The sequence below is a fragment of the Phoenix dactylifera genome, chromosome 14 (genome assembly GCF_009389715.1).
Source record: "Phoenix dactylifera cultivar Barhee BC4 chromosome 14, palm_55x_up_171113_PBpolish2nd_filt_p, whole genome shotgun sequence".
Lineage (NCBI taxonomy): Eukaryota > Viridiplantae > Streptophyta > Magnoliopsida > Arecales > Arecaceae > Phoenix > Phoenix dactylifera.
The window spans coordinates 378,390-404,676 of NC_052405.1; the positions used below are offsets into that span (position 1 = coordinate 378,390).

The window sequence follows — 26,287 nt, forward strand, 5'->3', positions numbered from 1 at the left end:
TTTATTATTGGCATTATTGTTAGATTTAGAATTAAATATTTAATTTCATAAATTGTTATGTGCTTTACTGATTCGGAGTATGATTATGACTTTGATATAGAAAGTTGATTTATTGATTTTTAAAATCCGCGTGACTATAGTCTAGGCCCCGCCAATGGGATGATACGTTGGCCCTGTCGACTTGTACTGAGGAACTAGTTCCGACACCGCGACCACCGGTGATAGAATAGTAGCGGCACAGGGGTGCGTTTTGCTCTTCGGAGCGGCTCGGTGGAGCGTGAGTTTGGCACCAGGGGGTGCGGCACAGTGGTGCGTTGGCTCAGTGGAGCGGCTCTTCGGAGAGTTGTATTGTCACTTCGGTGTAACCATGCCACTGGGTGATGTGGCCGTAGTCATGCGGTTGAGTTATTTTGAGTCTCGGATTGGGTTTACGGATTATCGTGTGGATTTTTAGATTCATGAGTTTAGTTGCTTTTTATATGCATGACGACATGTTATATGATGACTTTATTGCATGATGTTGCCTACTGAGCTGTTAGCTCACTCCTACTATTTACATTTTTGCAGGTGATGACATATGATTATGGGGATTACGGGATGGAGTGATCATGATGTAGTTAGCTAGTAGATATTGACTTCTCCTTTGACTTATGCATATATGGACATTTGAATTGAAAACTGGAAGTTATCTTTAATTAGTTATTGACGATTGATCTGATTTATCTGCCTTGCGTGCCTGCGGGGCTCGCCCTGCAGGTGCGCGGCGTCTGCTCGCGCCCCGGGCCCCGGGTTCGGGGCGTGACAGATTCATTGGTATCAGAGCATAGGTTAAAGATCACTAGGGACATTATAACAGAATCATAATAAATATAATAATAAATAATAATAATTAAAAAAAATAAATAAATTAAAAAAAAAACTTAGGAATATAGGGACACATGTGAAGAAATGAGAGTGGGGTAGAAAATCTTATGGGTGGGTGGATCTAACACTAATGATGTGTTATTCGGAAAAAAAAAAAAACTTAGGAATATAGGGACACATGTGAAGAAATGATAGTGGGGTAGAAAATCTTACAGTGGATTTATCTAACCCTGATGTTGTGTTACTTGTGTATGTATCAGCATGCCGCTCCGCCGTGCACGTGTGGCACCTCGCCGCCTGATCGAGACTATCGGGAGTGATCCAGCCACTTCTCATCCGACTGAGAGGGTTCAGGAGGACGAGACTGATCAGACAGTACTGGATGGACCAGATCATGGCCAGGAGAGCGGGATGGGAGGACCGACCCAGGTGATGGAGCTGATCAGAGAGGTTGTTGGATTAGTTCGGCAGCAGAGGGGACCACAGCAGCTATTTCCCTCTGCTAGTTCTTCAGATCAGGGGAGGAGTATAGCAGAGTTCAGGAAGTTGGCTCCTCCGGCCTTCAAGGGAACTACCGATCCCCAAGAGGCCGAATGTTGGATAGATAAGATGGAGAAGGCCTTCAGGGCCATGGGTTGTACTGAGGAGGAAAAGATCAGATTTGCCACCTATATGCTTCAGGACCGGGCTCATCATTGGTGGGAGTCTGTAGAGAGGACCATGACGCAGGATGCAGGATCTGTGACCTGGCCGGGATTCCGCATGGCCTTCTACTCCAAGTATTTCCCTTCCAGTCGTATCAGGGAGCTGGAGAGGAAGTTTCTGAGCCTCTCTCAGGGGAGTATGACTGTGGAGGACTATGAGGCTGAGTTTGATCGGTTGTCCCATTTTGCACCATCTCTTGTCCAAGACCCTAAATCTAGGATGAGTAGATTTGAGGAAGGACTGAGGCCTCGCCTGCGTCAGGATTTAGCTGCTGTTCACTCGACTGATTATGATGACCTAGTTGACAGGGCTAAAAATATGGAGATCATCTGGAAGGAGACACAGGATGCTCTGAAAGGGAAGTCGAAGAGGACCAGGGACTTTGATTCTGATGGTGAGCGGCATCTGCGCCGACCTATGCAGTTCCGTCCAGGGGCAGGGCAGCGAGTCCCACATGGGAGGACTGCACCGGATCGCAGGGGGATATCAGGAGTGTGCTTCAGGTGTGGCCAGACTGGACATAGAGCTGTTGAGTGTCTTCAGACACGGCCTGGTATTGGGGCATGTTTCAGGTGTGGTCAGCAGGGCCACCGGATAGCTGAGTGCCCTCAGACTCAGACTGTTTCTGGAGTTTGTTTCGGGTGTGGTCAGCCGGGTCACAGGATTTCCAGTTGTCCTCGTACTAGATATGCGCAGAGGCCACCGAGTTCTGTAGCTCCTCAACGACAGATTTCCTTCACTCCAGTACAGGCTACCCAGTCAGCTGTCCCCAGGCAGCAAAGGGGAGGAGGATCTCGTACCCAGGGACGAGTTTATGCGCTGACTCAGCAGGATGCTCAGACATCCAACACTGTAGTGACAGGTACACTGTTGGTATCTTCCACTTATGCTTATGTGTTATTTGATTCTGGTGCTACGCATTCTTTTATCTCATCTGCATATGTGCATAAGTGTGATTTACACTACTCTTCCTTAGAGAGGGAATTATGCATTAGTACTCCAGCTGGGGGTACGATGATAGTTAGTCAGATCTGCATTTTCTGTCCAGTACTAGTTGAGGGTAGAGATTTGAGATCTAATTTGATTGTTATGAATCTGCATGATTTTGATGTAATCTTGGGTATGGATTGGTTGGCTGCATACCACGCTACCATAGACTGTTTTCTGAAGAGGGTGACCTTCTGGATCCCGGGTATTGATGAGTTCAGTTTTATGGGTGATGACTGGGGTGTCTCTTCTCAGGTAGTGTCTGCTATGCGGGGCATAAGATCTCTTAGAAAGGAGTTTTCCATCTTTATGGCCGCAATTGCAGATTCTGAACAGTCTGAACAGAGAATTGAGGATATACCAGTAGTCAGTGAGTACCCTGATGTCTTTCCTGATTATCTGCCTGGCTTACCTCCTGATAGAGATGTCGAGTTTGCTATTGATGTAATCCCTGGTACTGCACCTTTGTCTAAAGCTCCTTATAGAATGGCGCCTGCTGAACTAAAGGAACTGAAGGACCAATTACAGGAGCTATTGGATCTGGGTTTCATTCGACCTAGTGTCTCTCCTTGGGGTGCCCCAGTATTATTTGTAAGGAAGAAAGATGGTAGCATGAGACTATGTATTGATTACCGGGAAATCAATAAAGTGACTATTAAGAATAGGTATCCTCTGCCCCGGATTGATGATTTATTTGACCAGCTTCAGGGTGCTCAGGTATTTTCCAAAATTGATCTTCGATCTGGATATCATCAGCTGAGAATAAAGGAGTCTGACATAGCCAAGACTGCTTTCCGTACCAGGTATGGACACTATGAGTTCCTTGTGATGCCTTTTGGTTTGACTAATGCACCAGCAGCATTTATGGACCTGATGAACAGAGTGTTTAAGCCTTTTCTGGATAAATTTGTCATAGTATTTATTGATGATATTCTGATATATTCAAGGAGTCAGGCAGAGCATGAACATCACTTGAAGATTATTTTGGAGACTCTGAGGCAGAATCAGTTGTATGGTAAATTAAAGAAATGTGAATTTTGGTTGGACAGGGTGATGTTTTTGGGGCATGTTATCTCTAAGGAAGGAATTATGGTTGACCCAAAGAAGATTGAAGCTGTGGTTGATTGGAGCAGACCGAATAATGTGTCTGAGATTCGCAGCTTCCTTGGACTAGCCGGTTATTACAGAAGGTTTGTAGAGGGCTTCTCTAGTATTGCCGGACCCCTGACTCGACTCACTCGCAAAGGAGTGAAGTTTGAATGGTCGGATCAGTGTGAGAAGAGCTTCAACGAATTGAAACACCGTCTAGTATCAGCACCTATTCTGACCCTACCAGTTACTGGTACTGATTTTACCATTTACAGTGATGCTTCAAAGAAGGGTTTGGGTTGTGTGTTAATGCAAAATGGGAAGGTTATTGCTTATGCCTCCCGACAACTTAAGCCCTATGAAGAGAATTATCCCACTCATGATCTTGAGCTTGCAGCTGTGGTTTTTGCCTTAAAGATCTGGAGACATTATCTTTATGGAGAGACTTGCCAGGTATTCACTGATCATAAAAGTTTGAAATATCTCTTCACTCAGAAGGAGCTGAACATGAGACAGAGAAGGTGGCTGGAATTGCTGAAGGATTATGATTTATCTATACATTATCACCCTGGGAAGGCAAATGTGGTAGCAGATGCTCTAAGTAGAAAATCTTCAGAAAATGTTGCAGCCTTGATTACTACTCAGAGAAATATCCTGGAGGATCTGAGGAGGGCAGAAATAAAAGTATATCTGCAGGATGCTACCTTGAAGTTAGCAAACTTGCGAGTCCAGCCTACACTCATTGACAGAATTAAGGCAGCGCAAGTGGATGACTCTCGGCTCCAGAAGATCAAGAAAGATGTTGAGTCTGGATCTCAGCCTGATTTTCATATACATGAGGATGGCTCATTGAGGTTCATTGGCAGAGTTTGTGTTCCAGATGATCCTAGTCTGAAGAATGAAATTATGGAGGAGGCTCACAGTACGGGATATACAGTGCATCCTGGTAGTACAAAAATGTATAGGGATCTGAAAGTTGTGTTCTGGTGGAACAATATGAAGAGAGAGATTGCCCAGTTTGTATCTCAATGCTTAACTTGTCAGCAAGTTAAGATTGAGCATCAGAGACCAGCTGGTATGCTTCAGCCCCTGCCGATCCCAGAGTGGAAGTGGGAGCATATTACTATGGATTTTGTGTCAGGGTTACCTCGTACCATCAGAGGTAATGATTCAGTCTGGGTGATTGTAGACAGATTGACCAAATCAGCACATTTCCTAGCATTTAAGACTGGGATGACACTAGAGAGATTTGCAGAGTTGTACATTGAGCAGATCGTGCGGTTGCATGGAGTTCCAGTATCTATAGTGTCTGACAGAGACTCCCGATTTGTGGCTCATTTCTGGGGCAGTTTGCACAAAGCTTTGGGAACCACTCTTAGCTTCAGTACAGCTTTTCATCCACAGACAGATGGGCAGTCCGAGAGGACCATTCAGATTCTAGAGGATATGCTGAGAGCCTGTTCTATTGATATGAGGGGTTCTTGGGATCATCATTTGTCGTTGGTTAGAGTTTGCTTATAACAATAGCTACCAGGCAAGTATTCAGATGGCTCCTTATGAGGCGTTGTATGGTAGGAAGTGTAGATCACCTATCTGTTGGGATGATATGGGGGAGAGGAAAATTCTGGGTCCAGAGATTATTCAGCAGACAGTGGAGAAGGTTCAGCTGATCAGAGAGCGACTTCGGGCAGCTCAAAGCAGACAGAAGAGTTATGCTGATATTAGGAGGCGGGATCTGAAATTCCAAATCGGAGATCATGTTTTTCTCAGAGTGTCCCCTTCTAAAGGGGTAATGTGATTTGGAGTTCGGGGTAAGCTCAGCCCGAGATATGTGGGACCATTCGAGATTCTCGAGAGAGTTGGAGCTGTTGCTTATAAGCTGGCACTTCCACCTACCTTATCGGGGGTCCATTCTGTTTTCCATGTCTCTATGTTGAGGAGGTACATTGCTGATCCCAGTCACGTGATTGAAGTGGCATCTTTGCAGCTCCGCGCAGATCTTTCTTATGTTGAGCAGCCTATCCGTATAGTGAATAGGAAGGACCAAGTTTTGAGGAGGCGCACGATTCCTTATGTAAAGGTGCAGTGGAGCAATCACAGTAAGAGAGAAGCTACTTGGGAGCTGGAGGAGGAGATGAGAGAGAAGTTTCCTGCCTTGTTCTCTGATTGAGGTATGTTTTAATTTCGAGGACGAAATTTCTTTTTAGTTGGTTAGAGTGTGAAGATCCGAACTGAAGTCGGCAAGGAGTGCCGACTTCAGTTGGGTCATCGTGGTCTTCCCACGATGACCACGCCGGCCGAACGGCCAGCAAAACCCCCGCTTCCCCCCCCCCCCCCCCCCCCCCCCTCTTCTCTCTCTCTCTCTCTCTCTCTCTCTCTCTCTCCCCCCCCCCCCCTCTCTTTTGAGAAACTCTTAGAGGAGCCCCATTCCTCTGAAAGTTCGAATCTCCCCCTCTTCTTTTTTCCCTCCTTTTGAGAGGATCACCGGAGCCACCGTCGTAGCTGGAGCCGCCATTGCCGCCGGAAAGCTACTCGTCGACGACCGGAGGTGAGAAAGACAACCTATTTACTATTTTTATGGATCTAAGGGGAGAGAAATGATGGGTGATAAGGGAAGCTTTGGAAGTCTTCCGCTCCCATCTTGCCGCCATCCTTGTTTTTTTTGGCTTTCTCCATCAATCCCCATGGCTCCCTGCTCATTCTCGCTCGCACCACTACCAATGCTTGTCCTCCACAACGTCCACCCATCGTCAACCATCACTACCAACCTTACTGGCTCCCACTCCCCTTCCTTTACCTCTTATTCAAAAACATCTCTGGTTTCAATCTCATCAGCCATCCATCGCCTCTTTGGTTTGATGGTGGTTTTAGTAGTCAGATGCTGCTATGGTTGTGGGATAGAGGGAGGAGAAAAAGGAGGCTAGGGAGGGCCAGACCGAGGATGAGGACAATGAGAACAAAGCCAAGGATGATCATGGCAAGAGCGAGACCCCTTCAATTTCTCCAGATGCAAACTCACTTGATGGGGTTGGTAGTCGGATGTTGTCATGTCAGTGGGACAGGGAGAGGATAAAGAGGTGGGTGGTAGTGGGGATCAGACCATGAACCGGTTTGAATTATGAACCGGTTCCACCTAATCCTTGTATTGGGTTTGATCTGAATTTGAGTGAATGGGTTTTGATTAGGGTCTGAATCTGAGTCAGGAATTTGGGTTAGCCTGATGTAAGTATAATCTGGTTCGTCAAGATTTGATCTGATCTGGTCTGATCAGATCTGGTTTGGGTTGGGTTGGGAATCTGTGTTGGGCTGAGTTGAACCTAATTGGATCTGTGGGCTGGGTTGGTTTGGGCCCGAGATCTGATCTGGACCTGTAATCTGGTTTGGTTCAGTTGGGCCTAATCTGTTTTGGGCCACAATTGACTTGGGTTTAAAGGATTCTGATTTTAGGGTCTATGTTTGATCTTAGGGGCCCATTCTTGGATCTATGAACTTAGGAGTTTAAGAGTTTGAAAATTATTTAAATTATGTTTCTTAGTTAATTAAATAAATAATGTTTATGTTTTAATCAGGGGTTCGTGATATCTGTGGCAGGGATTTTTAAGCGAACCTAGGTAGGTGACCGTTGCTTTAAAGTAAAATTTTAACATGTATCTTGCATATGTCGATGTTATGATTTATTATTGGCATTATTGTTAGATTTAGAATTAAATATTTAATTTCATAAATTGTTATGTGCTTTACTGATTCGGAGTATGATTATGACTTTGATATAGAAAGTTGATTTATCGATTTTTAAAATCCGCGTGACTATAGTTTAGGCCCCGCCAATGGGATGATACGTTGGCCCTGTCGACTTGTACTGAGGAACTAGTTCCGACACCGCGACCACCGGTGATAGAATAGTGGCGGCACAGGGGTGCGTTTTGCTCTTCGGAGCGGCTCGGTGGAGCGTGAGTTTGGCACCAGGGGGTGCGGCACAGTGGTGCGTTGGCTCAGTGGAGCGGCTCTTCGGAGAGTTGTATTGTCACTTCGGTGTAACCATGCCACTGGGTGATGTGGCCGTAGTCATGCGGTTGAGTTATTTTGAGTCTCGGATTGGGTTTACGGATTATCGTGTGGATTTTTGGATTCATGAGTTTAGTTGCTTTTTATATGCATGACGACATGTTATATAATGACTTTATTGCATGATGTTGCCTACTGAGCTGTTAGCTCACTCCTACTATTTACATTTTTGCAGGTGATGACATATGATTATGGGGATTACGGGATGGAGTGATCATGATGTAGTTAGCTAGTAGATATTGACTTCTCCTTTGACTTATGTATATATGGACATTTGAATTGAAAACTGGAAGTTATCTTTAATTAATTATTGACGGTTGATCTGATTTATCTGCTTTGCGTGCCTGCGGGGCTCGCCCGGCAGGTGCGCGGCGTCTGCTCGCGCCCCAGGCCCCGGGTTCGGGGCGTGACAAAAACAAACTCTGGCTTCAGCATCCACCAGAAGAAAGCCAGAAGTTTGCTTGGTCTTCCTCTAACCTCCACCTTTCTCGGACGCCCAAAGTTAGAAGAGAACTTACAGATTCTTGATGTATGGCCTATGTCCCTACAAATAAAACACACCATAGCGTTTCTATGTCCCTCTCCACATTTAAAGCAGCGTCCCTTTCAAAGAGACGGACAAAGGGGGTTGATGAAGCTGCTCCTATTCTTGAAGGCAATGAGTAATTACGATGGGGTCCAACATTTACCGTGGCAGAGGAGGTTTTCCTTGCGTGTTCCAATCCTCTGTTTGAAGGAGGAGCAGGACATTCTGAAGCAAGAACCGTTGAGTAAAGAGGCTGTTGACCAAGGATTCCAACCGAGAAAGGGGGTGCTTCAATGCCATTAAAGTTGCTTTGTGAGGCCCCATGGCCAGAAAGGTTTCTAGATCCCAAGGTATCAGAAACTTCAGCGCTCTGTCTTCAAGCACCCAAGGGAATAGCGTTCGCTCCAGTTACCAATGGCCCCACACGAGTACAACTCCTTCCAATACCACCATTCGCAGCTCTTTCCCGTTCAGTGAACGACCTCCTCAGTCTTCCCATGGCGTTTTTTCGCACCCCATGTTATGTCCATATATAGTTAAAATTTTATATTCCGTCCTTCTGTATACGTAAGTTTGTGTTTGAACACAATTAAACTTGTTCTGATATACTGTTATTTTTTTTTTATGTACTTACAAATAGACCCGGGATTAAATAAAAAAATGAGCATCCAAACTAAGGACTACGTATAGATTTTTTGGCTTAAATGTAAGATGACACGATCATCATGCAACTAGAAGAAGAGAAGGTATCCTGGGGGAAAAGTTTCTCTACGTTAGAGTACTTATACCCGTAGAGAACTTATACGTATGATGAAGGATTATGATCTTCTTACAAAGCTTTATGCAACCAATCAAGTCCATTGCAAAACAGAGAGCAAGCAATCACAGTGCGGTTGGTACTTTTTTCTTATATACATAGGATTGTGCAAAGCAGAGAAAGAGTCCTAGCTGTATTGAACTCAGTCCAGCAAGGAGCCAATAGAAGTAATCAAGATGTGCATGGTTCAAGTTGTCAGAAAACCAGCTCTCTCCTCTGCTTCCTGTCACCTTGTCGATCACAGAGACCAGGAAACCACTAAGCAATTCACCAGCGCCAAGGACGCTTGAATAAAAAGCGAGCCCAAGGCTTCTCATTTCTTCACGTACTTGGCCATAGAAGAATTCTTGCAACCCAACAAATGTAAGGACAAACATAATCCCGTCGAGAACATATGGAGGAAGCAACCACCACATGCTCATAGGAATGGCAACATCGGGCATGTCAACCAGTCCAAAATCTCTAGCAGTTTCAAGCCTTTTCATCTCTATCAGAGCTGCTGCCACCATCATAATCACCGAGAGAAACAATCCCGTGCCGATTCGTTGAAGCATGGTGATGCCCGTCGGCAATCCTGTGAAATTTCTAGCCATTGGTACAATGACCCGATCATAGACTGGAATGAACGCAATGAGAGAGATTCTGACGAAGCTCTGTAGTGCTGCTGGTGGCACTTGGAAGCTGGTCCCAATTCTCCTATCCAAGGTGCTAGCTTGCTTGGTAAAGAGTGTCGTTGACTGACCTAAAACAGCTGCAGAAGTTAAGCAGGCTGCCCATATCGGAAACAATTGGAGCAATCCCTTAGCTTCTTCTTCTTGACCTGCATCGTCTATGCTCTCATGTTGAGAATAACCAGAGTGCCTGTCAACAAGAATACAAAATTTTCATTAGGCACTACAGAGACGCTCATAAATCCATCATTAATTCTACGTTAATATATCGGACTATAACAAGGAATTGATCCAATTATGGTCTCGCGAAAACATTCACTATGGGCTCACTTACTTGGTACGGTCAGATGCATGTGGAAGAAGTGCTTCTGTTGATCCATTTGTAGATGTGGCGAATATTGATGTCCTTTGCCAACTGTTGATCAGTGTGGCGCATGCTTTCCAGATCTTAGCAAAGGGATTCTTGTCTTCTATTAGATGACAGCGATAAAATCTGGTTCCAAGCAAGAAAATGGTGAGAGCTACCCCCATAAAAATCCATGGGATTCCAAATCCAAGGGTCCAACCGATATTGTCTTGTACATAGTTCAATGCTAGGGTTGTGACCAAGCTAGTTGCGTGCACTCCGAAATTCCACCAATTGAAGAAGGAGCTTTTGGACTTGCATTCCTCCAGGTTATTCTCGTCGAACTGATCGGCTCCGAATGTTTGAACACAAGGCCTATGGCCGCCTTGCGCAAATGCAATCACATATAGGGAGAAGTAGAAGACTCCGGCTTGGAATTGAGTCCGGGGGCAAGCTGTAAAATCTGTGCATTCAGAAGGATTCATAGTTGGCGGCATGGAGGAGAGGGTCAGCATGCCTAGTCCCTGAAGCTCTCTTTGTGAGTTAGTAGAAGTAGCAGGTTGAAAATTTCATAACTGAATCAGTGAAGATGCAATTTCATTATGAATCATTTTGCATCATTGACTAATGGTAGTTTCAAAAGAGAGTGATTAGATTTAGGTACCGCTAGAGTTTTTGATGGAAAGAATTACTAGCAATTCCCGCAAGTTGCACTTAGTTGGCCTTGTATTTGGCTTCGCTCTACACACAATTATGCAGAAGAAACTCGAAAGGCATCAGAAGCTGTGGAGGAGAAGCTCGAGAATCTTCCTTGGAAGAAACAGCTCCATCTATTCAATTATTCAGAAGACTCTAAAACATTTCATCTTTGGGACCACCTTTGTTCCAAAAAAGTGGGAGGAGAGGCATCAGAACCTGTTAAGGAACTTGTCTTCCTCTGTGCATTCTAGTTCATCCTGAGTCTACTCTTGTATATATTCTCCATTGTATCTTTTCTTTTGCTACCTCCTTGTATCTCCTTCTCTCTTGTACATATTCTCTTATTAGTAAATTGGTGAAAGTTTCTTGTTTCCTCCTTTTTCATTCAAAAAAAAAAAAAAAAGTATTTGGCTTCGCTAGCTCTCCTTGAGAGAGATGGCTAGTGCTCTCCCAAACTTAATTAGGAATCTTGAAAACGGTTGAGACCATCAGTGGACATCTTGCTGCGATTTAATTCCTCGAGTGATGAGCGCTGAAATATATTTGTGTGATGAGGATATAGGGTGACTCCTGGTACGTAGGTTGAGATATCCGCAATTCGCTACTCCAAGATCGTTTTCGGTGGGTGGGTTGGTGGACAAAAGTAGTCAAAATAAAATTTTCACGAAAAGCTATAATAATATTTCTTTTGAACAAATCAGATGGAGAACCGATCCCACATTCCATCCGTCGATATATGAAGGCCAACTAATAGCTATTTGTCCAGACCTCAAAAAACTATCTATTGTATTCCAAGTAGTGTGACATTGAAACAAAATCAAAAGGCGAGTCACGTTTAGATTCTTAGCAATTGTTAATCTATTTGCTCAAGCACTCACATCTACACAGGTTGGGCCCGCAAAATAATAATGGCTTATTGGATATGATCAATGCTACAGGCCGGCTCCTGCTTTATTGACAAGATAAGTGCCTTTTGTTGAAGACATTTATATGCCTAGCAAAGAATTGGTATAAAACATGAGAGATGGTTGAATGATGAGTTATATAATAACTCACACTCTTAACAGTTGCATTTTAATCTCAAACTCTTAACTGTGTGGATATTCTTTTATTTTTTGAGTAAAAGGATGAAAAAAACCACTATACATCTTATTAGAAATAAAATGAGTATAAAAGGAAAAAAATCTTATCTTATGCATGTAAGAAATGTAAAATATATAAATAAATAACTTGGTATCAGATGAGAGGTTCTGAGTTTGAACCCTGTCTCCGCACTCTTTAATCCCATTATTATGTACTCGCTCATTAAAAAAAAATTCGACTCACATGTGAGAGAGAGTGTAAGCAAATATAAAATATATAAATAAATCTATCTCATTCTATTAGCTTAAACTTAAAAAAAAAATAGTGGTTTCAACTATGCATGCATACTAATTGCATCATGTAGATTTTATTCAACATCCATCCCATGGCCTAGAAGTAAAGCCGAAAGCTACCATCCAATATGACTGCATCGGTTGACTACGTTGTGTGTGTATGTATATGATGATGATAAAGGTCACGTGGTGGCAGTAATAGTACTATACGTACCAGAAGGTAAAGGAGGGAGGCGAGTACGATGGTCCGATAGCGGCCCAGGTAGGAGTCGGCGACGAAGGCCCCCACCAGCGGCAGCATGGACGACACCCCGGACCACACGTTCACCGCCGTAGCCGCCGACGACATCGACTCCCCGAGCGGTCCTGTCAGATAGCTGATGAGATTCGACGACACACCGAAGTACGCCGACCTCTCTGCTATCTCCACCCCTGCAGTCAGCCAAACGATCGGTGATCCCCTCCGAATCCACGGCTCCCGGCTGTACAAGTAACAGGATGACTACCTACCCATGTTGAAGATGGCTGCGGTCCAGCCGCCGGTGGCGGATCTGGAGTTCAGACGGCCGGCATCGTCGGCTTTCATGGAACCGACGTGGTGGGCGACTGGCTCGATCTCCATCTCTCCCTCCATATGCACAGCTATGCGCATCTGCCGTGCCATTGGCATGGAGCAAGCCTGGTTATCACAAGCCAAATATCGATCCAACGGGAAAAAAATTACCAAAAAAGGTCAATTCATTTATGCTGTTCGATCACGGCCGTTCAGGGTCTTTTCCAAGTACTTCTCCCTGGCTATGCGGAGCGGCTGATGGCATGCTGTCATTTCTAACAGTGTAAGGTTCCAAACAAACAAAGAGAGATTCGAAAGCATTGTCATGTGTACCAAAAAAAAAAAAATATTGTCATGTCGTGTCAGAAGGCGTGTACCCGTATCTTGGAATCTTGCTTCATAGTTCGTATATTAAATATGATTGCGACATCCTCTATGACATGCTTAATATCCATAATCTAGTGGTCATTCAGATGTAAGAATAGTGGAATTTTTTTGATTTGCAATATCATACCCATAAAGATTCGACCAGGCCTATTTTATATGAAATTATTTTGGTAAAAACAGCAATCTTAATCATGCCTTGATGTACTTGATTTTTTTAAAAAAAATTTTAGAAAGCGTTTGGTATGATATGACCACTCTAAAATTATGAATGATCTCGAAAGTTGCAAAAGCATTCAGAGTATCCAATCTAGCTAATGATTTTTGATTAATACAGAAGATTTTTTTGTGAGAACGTGCCTATTCTTGTTATGTCATTGTCATATTTCCTAATTCCTGCTCATAAAGTACTTGGCGTCCTTTCTCTTTGCTTCACTCTAATTATAGGAGTAAGTGTTTTCTATATTATAGAAGGGGCATTATTGTTTGTGCTGCGTGGAACAGTGAGTTGACAAAAGTTCTTTCCTGAGAGTGCTAAGGGAGGAGAGTGGGTGAAGGAGAGGTAAAAGAGAAAAAAATATTTTTTTTTTCTTATAATTACTCTTATATATTATATATATTTAATATAAATTAAAAAAAAAATAACTAACCCAGTAGGATTTTAGCTATCATTTATTTCATTTTTTACGTCCAGTGACCACCTATGCATATATTGATTAAACAAAAATTAGTTCATCTTGTGATCTAGGGCCCAGATAAAAAATTCTGATAAGCTAGCCACAAAATAAAAGCCTTTTGCAGGAGATGATGAGGGAGGGGGCAATGGAGTAGAAGAAGAGTCTCCAGGGACTTGGAAAATGCTCGATTAAGAGAATCCCCAAATTAATAGGATGTTGTTCCTTATTCTTAGCTGGCTTATGTTTTTTCTCTCACTTAATAAAAGAAAGATGGCTCCATGCCTCCTTTTCCATCAAAAAGAAAATACTATGTTGCTTTTGACAGCTAATTTTCCCTAAGAAGATTGGTATGACTGAAACTTTTCAAAATTTTCTTCTCTCTTTTTTTGATTGAAAACGGAGGAAGCAAGAAGCTACCCCCAATTTATTGATGAGATAAGAAAAATACAAAGAAAGATCCCAAGTAAGATGTCACGCCCCCGCCTCTGCGAGGCACGTGAGGCACCTAGTGCCCACGTGGGGGCCACATGAGGGGGAACACGGGGCTCCCCTGCCAGATATTGTCCGGTTCTGGGGCTTCACGCAAGCGTCCTTCACCCCTCCCCGGTTTTGTTTTCCACCCAAAACGCGTCTGCAGGATTTGGAGACACCCGCTTCATATGCCCAGGCTCTGGAACGAGTCTTTCCGATGTGGGACTATTGGGCCTCACACCCTTCCCACCATCGGACAAGAGCCGTCCTCGGCTCTGATACCAAATGTCACGCCCCCGCCTCTGCGAGGCACGTGAGGCACCTAGTGCCCACGTGGGGGCCACATGAGGGGGGAACACGGGGCTCCCCTGCCAGATATTGTCCGGTTCTGGGGCTTCACGCAAGCGTCCTTCACCCCTCTGCAGGATTTGGAGACACCCGCTTCATATGCCCAGGCTCTGGAACGAGTCTTTCCGATGTGGGACTATTGGGCCTCACATAAGATACAAGTTTATAGTTACAAACAGAGTGAAAAATGACATGGTCCTGCACGATGGTCTTGTTTGGGATTACTGTTGACAGTAAAAATTTTAAAAGTTGAACTTTTGAGAAGGAGAACTTTTGGATGGTACTTTCTAGCCCTCCAAAAGCTTTGCCAAATAGGAGCCTAATTCAAAGAAGACAGGTTGTGCCATAGGGTGGCGGCTTTCTGCTATTCCTAAAGGGGCACCCCTGCTCTTGAACAAGTGCAGTGCCTTCTAAAGCACGGAGAAGATAGAGTTGTTCTTTCTTAGAAATAGTCGTGTATTCCTTTCTTTCCAAATTTCATAGCACAAGGGAGCCAAAAGCTGATACCCAGCTTCTTGAGGCAAGATATGCTTATCCATCTTCCTCCAGTTAGTCCACATATCATGCAATCTAGTTGGCCTACCTCTCAATTTCAATTGGATCCTTAGTGTGGTCCAAATACTCCTCACAAATGAGCAACGAACAAATAAATGTTTAGTAGATTCAACCCCAGCTCCACAAAGAGAGCACCGCTCCATTCTCACATTCCACCCTTTTTTGGCTAGAATCTCCTCGTGTCTAATTTGTTTTTCAGTGCAATCCAAAGAAAAACTTTAATTTTTCCGAATGTTGCCATCTTCCAGATGTATTTGTAAAAAAGAAACTTTTTCCGTTGCGATTGAACTCTTCCTCCCCGTTGCATAACTCCTCAAACAATCTCTTTTTATCCGCATATAGTTTAGACTTCAGAGTATATCTTATCACCAGATAAGCTGCTCTAGCATCTAAACAGGACTTAAAAATAGTTTATGCTCCCGGAAGATCAAATTGAGGGGAAATTTTTTTTCGAAAACTTCATGCCATGCAAACAAGCGTGTCAGACCCTGAGATAAAGTTCTAATGTTTTCCACAGAGAACCAGCTCTCCCTGTTCTTTCTCGTCACCTTCTCTATCACAGAGACGAGAAAACCACTAGCAAAGTTACCAACTCCAAGGATGCTTATGAAAAGAGCAAGCCCCAGGCTTCTCAATGTGTCGGTCACTTGGTCATAGAAGAATTCTTGCAGGCCCGCGACTGTAAACACGGTTGTCACCCCGTACATAACATAGTGAGGAATCATCCATGAAATGCTCATAGGAATGGTAGCATCAGGCCGATCAACCAGCCCAAAATCTCTAGCAGTTTTGAGCCTCTTCATCTCTACCAGAGCTGCTGCCACCGTTGTGATCGTCGAAAGAGCCAAACCAGTGCCGATCCTTTGAAGCATTGTGATGCCTGATAGCTTCTCCGTAAATTTTCTAGCAATTGGTACGATGACACAAGCTCGGCAAATTTATATTAACAGCTTAGGCTATTAGGCGAACATTTGATCAGGTTCTCTTGAAAGAAAGAAAAAAATGAGTGCTTTTACTTGGATCGATGGGCTGCATGTGCAAGTAATGCCTCTCTTCCTTCATCTTTAGATGTAGCAAGTGGAAGTGATTGCCGACTGGTAATCAATGCGATGCAAGCTTGCAAGATCTCAGCGAAGGGATTTCTGTGTTCTAACCGATGGCGACGGTATGTTCTTGACCCTGTCAAGAAAATAACAAGAGCAAGCGCCATGGCGACGCCGGAGATTCCAAAGGCAAGGGACCAACCCATGTTGTCTTGGACATAATTCAAGATGAACATAGCAAAATTCGATCCCCCGCACGTCGCAAAGTACCACCAGTTGAAGAAGGAGCTCTTATCTTTGCATTCCTCAGGGTCGATCTCGCCGAACCGATCGGCTCCGAATGCCGCCGCGCAAGGCGTCTGGCCACCCTGTGCGAGTGCAACCACATAGAGGGAGAAGTAGAAGGCGATGACATGGAACCGAGTTGGCGGGGAAGCTGCGGAATCTTTGGTGCCATCGCAATGGGGAGGGAAGAAAGTTGGCAGCATGGAGGACAGCGTGAGCATGCTTAATCCCTGCGTTCCCCACAAGTTTAAGTCAGTAAATGCAGTAGTAATCAATACTTACAAACATGGATATTGTAAATTTCTTCCGAAACACACGTCTTAAATTGTTTTGGATAATGCTAACCTTGGTTTTCATCATTGAAACAACTTTGTTTTGAGTGGAAATTAAGTGGACGGTATACAAATGCCTGTCTTCCATAGTTTTGCCAAAATTGATTACTGGCTTGTGGTTTGATTGCTATTTAACCCATCAAAACTTGTTGTCAAAAATATTATACTAAATCTATTGTCTTATCGCCTGTCCAACTGTGGGCAAATTGAGGTTCAACCCCTGAAAATGACTTTCATGTTGTGTTATAAATGCTTACACCTAGACATTTTATTGCCAGCAGGAGTTTCTGATGAAAGAAAGTAACTGGAATCGGAGGGAAAGATGATATTAAAATAGTAGCAAAATAATAACGATCAAATTTGAGCTTTTTTGAAGTTTAGGAATTAATTAAAAGCCAACCTAAATTTGGAGGACCAAAGCAAAATTGACACTAACATTTATCTCAAAACAACTCAGAAATATTTTCTTAAAAAATCAATGTTGTAATTATGCATTCATGATGAAACACCGCCCCTGTTCCGTTCCCCCAAAGGACATAGGCTAATTAACGGTGAGCACAAGAATAATGACCCAAGAAAGCTGCGTATTTGGTAGTTAATTATCTCACAGGGGATCTGTATCTTATAAGAAATAAATTGTGTCATCAAAACAAAATATGAGCACAGAAGGTTCAGGAGAAATACTCATTAGATACATATTTATAAACCCAAAATAACTATTATTACAGTTTTGGACCCCCCTCGGTTTCTGTCCTGAAAAGGTTCCAACCTTTGACAATTTTTATTAAATTGATCCTAATTATTTAGAGTATATCAGCAATCGCAATCATCCAAAGCAGAGCTCTTAGAATTCTCTTTCTATTTTATTGCATGAACAATCCTTAATCCATCCCATCGTCCAAGAGAAATTTTTCTCACTAAATTCAAAAAACAGGGCAACTAACTCTAGAATCATCAAGAAATCTCTCTAGTTGTTCCCACATTGCAGCAATATCTTGGTGGCCACCTTACTCCCCTTAATGTAGTTATCTCATCTCTTGGTGGCCACCTTCCAAATGGGTGATAAGAACAATAGATGGGTGGAGACATGCATTCTTATGGAAAGGTCAGGAAAAGATCAGTGGTTTTAATTGTCTAGTAAACTGTGAGGTTGTTTAGAGGTGAAAAACCCGCAAAATATGAACACTTCTCTTCTTGCTTGGTGGGTGTGAAAGTATCTCTTGTAAGGGAATGGATTGTGAAAAAGAAAACCATGCATGCAGCCTACAATTCGAAGGGAAAAATAGTCATGAGAAGTAGGAAATCTCTTGTTGGTTCATCCCTCCGTTGGAAAGATACTAATTGAAGCCTTGCTACCTTCTGAAATGGCATCTCTTTCAAGTTGGGTAAAGACATTCGATTTTGGGAGAATGGATGGCTTAATGGTGTTACGCTTGAAAGACTATTTCGTTTCATATTTCTTTTATATAGCCAAGTCCATTGCTTCTCAAAATGGTGGTGGAGATAGCTTTGCTTCATATCTAGAGGACCTGAGAAAACTGTATGATCTCCTGCGCGGATGCTCGTTAAGCGGAGGGTCCATTAACTCCGAACTGGTCCGCTAAATAACGATATTAGCCATCCTTATATTTATATCTATTGTCACTATTGCTAGGTGAACTATTTTATCTAACAAGATCCATGGAATAGCTTACATAATTAATCATATTTAATTTTTTATCAATACAATATCAGCTAAATATCATAAAAATATTCAAATATTATTTTTGAATCCGACCAATGTTCACTTAGTGAAAGAGAAAATGTAATGCATTATCTATCTCATGAGACTGCACTCTTCTGTTGTTCTATTGAAATAAATAAAAACTAAAATCTTAAAAAAAAAAAGTTAAATTTGACACTCGATTGAATATTAGAATTTAAAAAAAATAAAAAGAATTTTGAAAAAAAAACAAAAGAATTGAGCTAGCTTTTAAATATGGAAAAATTATAGTCCTAACAATTATTCAAAGGCTCGTTTGGTTCGCGGGAAGCATTTTCCCTCTTAAGAATATGATTACTAGGAAGAAGATTCCTTTGAAAAGAATGTCGAGAATGTACTTTTGGCATATTTGGTTAAACATGGAAAAGTGACAAATTTCCAGAGTGCTAATGTTTGGTTGACCATCCACTTTTCTGGAAAAAATATGTGTAATTTCTATTATACCCTTAATAAAGATTAGGTCTTTAATACCTCTTTAATGTTGAAGGGCTTTTTTGAAAATAAAAATAAAAATGGAGTGATTCCCGCCTTATGGGAAAGTAACTTTTCCATATTTCTCATTGGAAAGACTTTTCCATAAAATGTGGGAATCATATTCCCATTGGAATACAACTTTTTCATCTCTCTTCTTTGAAAACTCCAACCAAACAAGAGGCATCTCATTACTTTCCCATTGATCACACTTTCTCCCTTCTTTTCCCGCGAACCAAACGAGCCCCAAGCATAACCCAAGAGTGCCCTTTGAACATGCCATCGATAATTTATGACCCCTTGAATAATTTATAACTTATTCAGATACAGTCATAAATGTATATATAAGACATGATTTAATTTATTCAGATGCAGTCATAAGGAACAACATGAGTTTCCTTCTGTGTTTTCCGGAGGAGAATATATTTACTACAAACTCATCCCTTCACCTTAAACTATTTAATCCCCTTGTTGTTGGCTTGTTTGTCCCAGACAAACCTGATTCTCTGATCTTACAAAGATTATTCCTCCCCACCATAAGGAAATTTCAAGCATATATACTTCCTCTCAATTCTCGTCCCAAACATATATAGGTATATGGCAACCATAATAGATCGGACCAAAAGGAGTTGGTCCGTTTATTAGGGTAGTATCCCTGTAATACTATGGGCACTTGAGCTTGTGTCCGTGAGTCCTAAGACGAGCATAGCACGGACATGAGTTCTTGTTGCCGGAGGTGCCCGGCGGAACGCAATGGCACCTGAGGCAGCACGTCCCACAAGCTCTAGTGCACACGTTCTTTCTTGATGCTTTCATGCATCTCCTCGCGCATGCAAAGCGGCAATCTGGCATTCAAAGAGTGAGAAGATATATTAGTAATGAAAAGGTCAAGTAAACCTTTAAAAACTTAGAAAAAATTAAGAAAGAGTCCATGACAGAAGAGAGATTACTTGTTGGAAAGAAAAAAAATGTTTGCTAATTTCCAAAATATGACTCACATGGAACCCTAAGGTGTGGTGCTTCTCTGCTGACTAAAAGCTTCACACAGTTCCTAGCAAAAAAATAGCCTGACAGTTTGGGCTCTAACTGATAGAAATATGCCATCTCAAAAATGTCTTACAAAACTTTTAGATCATATGCATCAAAAACTTTTTTAACTTTTAGATCATAATAAAATCAGGCTTTGAAATTATATATATATATGTATATAAAAGGTCATATTCAACAGTTGGTTGATAGAACAATTTAACATTCCCATCTATGCTGTGTTTCATAATCAATGTTGTTATATCAATCAAAGATAAAAAGAAAAGAAAAAAAAATGTGCCTGTATGGATCAAGGCAGATGTACATACTGATCCTCGGTTGGCGTCTGATTCCATATAGAGCAGCCACTTCTTCATTTCCCTGAATCTGCAAGATCAAATTAGAAATCCTTTCGTTCATCTTTAATTCTTGGTCGTAACCCTTTCCTTTTCCTTTAACCAAAGAAAATCTCTCATATTTAATTTTGAGTGTTTTGGGGCTAGGAATATTTGTGACAGAAACATGCATGAGGCAAGAAGCAAATAACAAATTGTGAAAATATGCAATTCAGTCCTTCAAAGCTATTTTTCTGTTTTTAAAACACAATGTACGTACTATCTCATGATCCAGTCTTAACCTTTTGTTTCCTTTTTGAAAAATGAGGAGATCAATAAAGATAGATCAGTAGTGATTAAAGAGCAGCCTAAGCATTAAGGAACAGAGTTACATCTGAGAATCCGAAGGAGTTATCAATGGATGCTTCTGCCACTTCCTGCAGTTGGAGCAATGCATAATATAAAGATGTGTTAATGTAAAATGGAAGATGTGAATTATGGACAAGCCTTGACTTTATTAATAAGGTTTGTAAGTAAGACGTACTTGGAGGAAGAGAGAGAGAATAAGGCAGCACAAGAGCAGCTTCATTGTGCCACTACCCATGGTCGCCTGCAGCCGAGGCTAATGAGATATGAGAGGAGGAGAAGAACAGGGTAGAGGCTTTATAGGTGGATTCTCTCCTCCAACTTTTATCCTCTAGAAAAAAAAAAGAAAAGAAAAAAAAGCTGTGATTCAGATTCTTCTTAGTTCTTACTGAGGTAGAACGGTCACCATTTTACAATCTCATTAAGTTTAATTGATACAGAGTTGTCCTATGGATGTATACTCACTAAAAAGGGGGGGGGTTAAAAAAGGACATGAAGCTTTAGCAAAAAAAAAAAAAAAAAAAGAAAGGGACATGAAAGACCTGTAAGCTATATCACATTTTACCTTTATGTGCACTTTAATCTCTTCTTTTCTATTCACATGTGATGACAACCATTTGATAAGACTGGTGGGTGGCTCTGGCATTATTAGCTCATCACCAAGCTGGCATACTATGAATGAGAGGATGGCTTTTCCGGGTTCCTGTTTTCCATTGCTCGCTTTACTTTGTTTTTTGTGAGGGAAGAACAGCTTTTGGTGGTTCTCTTTCACGAGATAGGGCGAGGTAAAGAGGGAGTGGTGCATGGTATGGTCCTAATCTTGCATGTCAAGAGATGCAATGAACCCCTAAAGCATATCCTTCGATGCAAGCCTAGCTGGAAAAGATGATGACCCAATGTCCTCCCATTATGTGTCACACATGAATGGCAATTATTGGATCAGGTTGTAACCTCCAATTTGAACGTTTTGAGCAGCATCACAGAGTTACAAGTACATGAGATTCATGAATGAAATTTCATGGTGGCTGCACCTTGAGACCTAGGATGACATCCCACTTTAAATTGTTTGGGAGAACTGAACCCTGAAGCTGAATCCTTTTTATTATGTTATATTTGACTTGATCTTGGACGCACTTCTCATCCAGTAGTGTCAATACAATGCATGATTGTTTATTTCTAGCAGTAGATTCATGTCGAAACTGGGTTGCATGTAACCTGCTTTGCTTATTTTCTCATGTTCTCACACACGTAGATTATAATGATATGGAAGTCCAGCAAGCATTTAATCATCTCTCAGTGCATAAATATGATGCTTGGATAGCCTATTCAAATATTAAATTAGGACAAAGAAATCCTTCTGCTTGCAAGCAAGAAGGAATAACACATACTTCCCCAGACGGACTTTATCATGTAGGAGTCCTGGTTCAATTTGAAAAGAGAAACAAGAGCATGTCACCTGTAAGAGATTAGCCTGCTTCTAATAATTTTTTTTTTCACAATCAATACTAAAAGGCATCATAAATCTACCATATTATCTCAGGAGTAAAGGTAAATATTCTTCCTTTGCCTTAAAACTTTTCTCCCATTCACTAGTTGGGCATCCAACCACCTTAACTACATCAAACTATAGGATAATCACACAAATTACATTAGCAATGCAAAGAAGTAAATGCCAATGCTGACCCATCTTAGGATTGAGATTTTGATCATATACCCCTTCTACCCTGAGAGGGTACATTCATTGACAGCTTGATTTCCAACACGGACATCTTCGTCAGCAAATAGTACCCATACAATGCAACACTGATGGAGGCATCATGTTATCTTACCAACCTGCTTTAATTTTGAGCATAGGAGCAATCCTTCTTTAATGCTTCTATCAGAATCATCATAGAGTGGACCAACCTTAGCTGGCTAAGGATCCCTAATTGTCCTTCAGAGCACAAGGACAAGTCATGGTCCTTGTCTCCTGTCTATGTACACGGTTCGCATTTGCTGCTAACCACCATCTAATGAGTGGATAATGCTGAGAAAAGTAGCATCTAACACTCCAATCCAAGCCATTGATCCATGTTCACCAACCTGCAACCAAAGAGATGGGCATGGTAGCCTCAATCCAATATGATTTGCATTACGTTGGCAGCTGTAGTTACCCATTTTTCAGCAAATTTGTGCAGCTGGCATCCAGTCTGCTGCAAGTTCTTATGGATGATGGAGTTGAGGCATTCTTCTTTGCCTCTAAGACATGTTTTATGTTTCCATCTTAACTTTGTTAATCGTTTTCGTCCCTCGTTTCTTGACGGAATCTTTTCTGTCCTTCATCTTGCTGTAATTGAGCCAAGAAGAGTCCATGAGAGAGACAGAAACAAACAAATAAACAAAATAAACAGCTTTCAAGTAATTTTAAGCAAAAAGAAAACAACTTTGAACCTTAGCACAGAATTAACAAGAAACGACAAGTGGGGACACTGATGTAGCTGATGAAAGTGGCATTTTTCTCAATTCAGGACATTTGATAGAAACAGGAATAAAAATATGTGTAACCAGATACAGTCTTCAGAAAACTAACCCTGTAATACAGAGATTTCCCGGGATCTCAGCTAGATGGTTTCATAACCAGGAGACTAAAGAGAATACCATCTTCTAAAACACTATTCACAGAAGATCTAAGTCTTTGTAAAAGTCACAAATTACCGCCAATCTGGATTTCTTTCAACATGTCAACGAAATAGAATGGAGTGACTAGCAGAATTTAGATGTCAACGAAGTAAAAATCAAGGATGAACTGTAAATGCCTGCCTACTGATCTATAGGAACCCAGCATTAAAAAAGATGCAAACTCCTCAAGCATCCAGGTGGCTTTTATAGTACCTTTTCACATAGTTATAGCAGAAGTCAGCCAAGACAAATACCTGAACAATTTTGGCTTGAAGCAGGTTATAGCCCATGACCAGAACCTGAAAAAGAAACACTTTCATCACAAGCCCTTAGCATCTGGCAAAAACTACCCAGACCATACTTTTGCAAAATGAACATGCCCCACAGATTTCACATGACATATGTGGTAGAAGCAGACACTGGTTTGATGATCTAAATTTCAAATGTGATGTGTTGACTCAGTTCCCCACAACTCAACACTGTGCTAGAGGAAAAGTTTCAGCTCTCTCTCTCTCTCTCTCATGTTCTCTTGGCAACATAAAACCGACCACTGCATGATTGGATCCCAATGACTCCCTTGCAAACATATATTGTTCTAATGGGCTGTATTAATAGGCAAACTTTAACAAGTTAAACTCCAGCGGTGTGGATGAAAATAAATAAAAAATTGTTGGCAGACTAACTGCAGCAAATACTTGAATGCATTAGACAAAAAGCAAAATACAAGGAATTTGGTAATCAATAATTCATTTTTAAAAGAAACTTAATCTTACAATTAATTAAACTCCTAGAGATCCCAAACACTTGCAAATTTAAACACGGTCACTCTAAAAATACTCAAACTAAGCTCAGTATTGCTTCATTCTACTTTGAAGATCCAGGTCCTTAAGAAAAAACAACAACACTGCACTTACAAAAGGCAGCAGCAATTGCTACATATGATGATTCAACATGAAGATTAGCATCAATCAGTTTTTAAGTCTTTTTTCGATCCAGCATAAGCAATATGGTCAGATTTTCTGTATGTGCATGTGTGGGGTTTAGGTGTGTGTGTGCTACCAGACCCGCTATTTCTTTAGATTAGTCATGTGGGAAGATTGTTGCATAGCCTGGGTTTTTCTACAATAAACAACCACAACTTACAAGGTTTCTGCATACTGTTGATTGAAAGAGTTGTATTGCCATAGAGTGATTAGCCACAACATGAAAACATAAAAGCTTGGCAGTTGGCACTCTTTTGCCCTACAATTCATGCATATGTTTTCTATTTTTTCAGTTTCAGTGATCCTATTTAAAAGAATGTAGCATACCATTCTGCTCAACTCATTAACTTCAGGTAGCTCTTTGGACAAATAGTTGTGTCACCAGTAATTTCTACCATCAACAACTTACAAGCCTTCCGCCAATTGTCGATTAATTAAGTTGTGTTTCAATTGAATGACTAACCGCAACTTTACTTCATAAACACTCCATGCTCTAGAGATCTTCCTTTTACTATTTTTCCAATTTTTGTTAAGGGCAATATGATAATGGAAAGGAGCAAACTCAGAGAATTGTTTGCAGACCTTCCCTAGCAATAGAACTCACTACTAACGCATTAATATTGTGAAATCCCATATAACATGACTGAATAGATGCTGCAGCTAATGCTGCAACTACCCACAGCATTTCATACCTTAAAAAATAAAAACCAACGTATGCCGTACATGCCCGAACTTGGCAGTACGGAACATACCATATTGTATCGGTTTGGTACCGGTATCCGATACGGATAGTGTCCCGACACTCGATATGCCAATAAAAACTCTATACCGTACCATACCGACATTGTGCTAGTGTGACACCGGTACCGGGTTTGGTACCGAGACGGCGAACCTTGAATAAAACCAAAATATTATTTTTCATTGGCCAGCAGTATATATCCAAAATCTTTTCACGATTGTTTCAACATGAAGAAATGCCCAATCAGTTGACCGTTCAATGCATACTAGAAATTGAAGTGCAAGAACACTACTAAATTAATTGTGATCGACCAATTATACAGAACAATACCATATTATATGATCAAGCACTATACCCTGACAGGAAGATGGTCAAGTGATAGCGTGAAACTTTGTCCTGTATAAAGCATCAAAAGTTGTTTATACGAGACCATGCATCTAAGGAACTAACATATTCCATTGATGGTAACTGAATTCGTTTGATAGTGACAGCAGAAATGCTGCAAGATTGCACAATTGCAGCCGAAAAAGGCATGGAATGTATGGCATATCTATATGTCTTGAATCTAGCCAAGATCAAGCGATGCACAGTGCACATAGCACAAAATCAACAGGCACCTGGTGCAAATATATAGCAAGCAGTAAACAACTCAACAATCTGTAGGGGAAAAAATTGCATATATTCACAATCAAGTAATTATTCAAATAAAAAGAAAGAAGGTAGAAAATTTGAAGGGAACCGTTGCAATTTGCACCGCATGTAGTTGTAGTGAAACTAATACCACCTCCAGAGTCCAGAAAGGCAAAGGAAACGCATGGGATCATCTATTCATTAATTTGTGGGATGCAAATGAATGGACATTAGATAAGTTCTAAAACTGTGCAATGCACAACCTGAAACAGATGGCACTTTGCAATAAATAGTTAGCAGATATAAATATACATATGGACCAACTTTCACACTTTAATTATTTAAACAAGTAGGAAGTTCCCAAGGAGTCAATAGATTTACAATAAGCAAAGCATCTGAATCATAACCACATTGAACAGTAAAATGTTCCAGAAATCAAAATGACACCATTGATCTTGAATAATGAATCTATTCAATTATGGAGGCAATTTGGTCAAGTTCAGCATTATCTTTGCTATGTCAGT

General features: G+C 41.4%; 4 protein-coding genes across 4 annotated transcripts; all 4 read right to left on the minus strand.

Moving 5' to 3' along the window:
- Positions 1–8,985: 8,985 nt before the first annotated feature.
- Positions 8,986–12,982, minus strand: LOC103701294 (protein NRT1/ PTR FAMILY 5.10-like). The gene is made up of 4 exons (XM_017841371.3): positions 12,656–12,982; positions 12,360–12,577; positions 10,059–10,594; positions 8,986–9,914 (listed from the first exon to the last, which is right to left on the minus strand). Exons 1-4 carry the CDS (start codon positions 12,813–12,815, stop codon positions 9,119–9,121), a joined length of 1,710 nt encoding a protein of 569 aa, XP_017696860.3. The 5' UTR covers positions 12,816–12,982; the 3' UTR covers positions 8,986–9,118.
- A 2,540-nt stretch (positions 12,983–15,522) lies between these two features.
- On the minus strand, positions 15,523–16,005 carry LOC103701400 (protein NRT1/ PTR FAMILY 5.10-like). The gene has a single exon (XM_008783436.2). It carries the CDS (start codon positions 16,003–16,005, stop codon positions 15,523–15,525), a length of 483 nt encoding a protein of 160 aa, XP_008781658.2.
- Positions 16,006–16,145: 140 nt separating this feature from the next.
- LOC103701398 (protein NRT1/ PTR FAMILY 5.10-like) lies at positions 16,146–16,881 on the minus strand. Its single transcript, XM_008783435.1, has 2 exons — positions 16,807–16,881; positions 16,146–16,691 (listed from the first exon to the last, which is right to left on the minus strand). Exons 1-2 carry the CDS (start codon positions 16,879–16,881, stop codon positions 16,146–16,148), a joined length of 621 nt encoding a protein of 206 aa, XP_008781657.1.
- Positions 16,882–19,365: 2,484 nt separating this feature from the next.
- LOC103701293 (gibberellin-regulated protein 9) lies at positions 19,366–21,084 on the minus strand. Its single transcript, XM_008783305.3, has 4 exons — positions 20,932–21,084; positions 20,780–20,824; positions 20,382–20,439; positions 19,366–19,871 (listed from the first exon to the last, which is right to left on the minus strand). Exons 1-4 carry the CDS (start codon positions 20,989–20,991, stop codon positions 19,690–19,692), a joined length of 345 nt encoding a protein of 114 aa, XP_008781527.2. The 5' UTR covers positions 20,992–21,084; the 3' UTR covers positions 19,366–19,689.
- Positions 21,085–26,287: the final 5,203 nt, after the last annotated feature.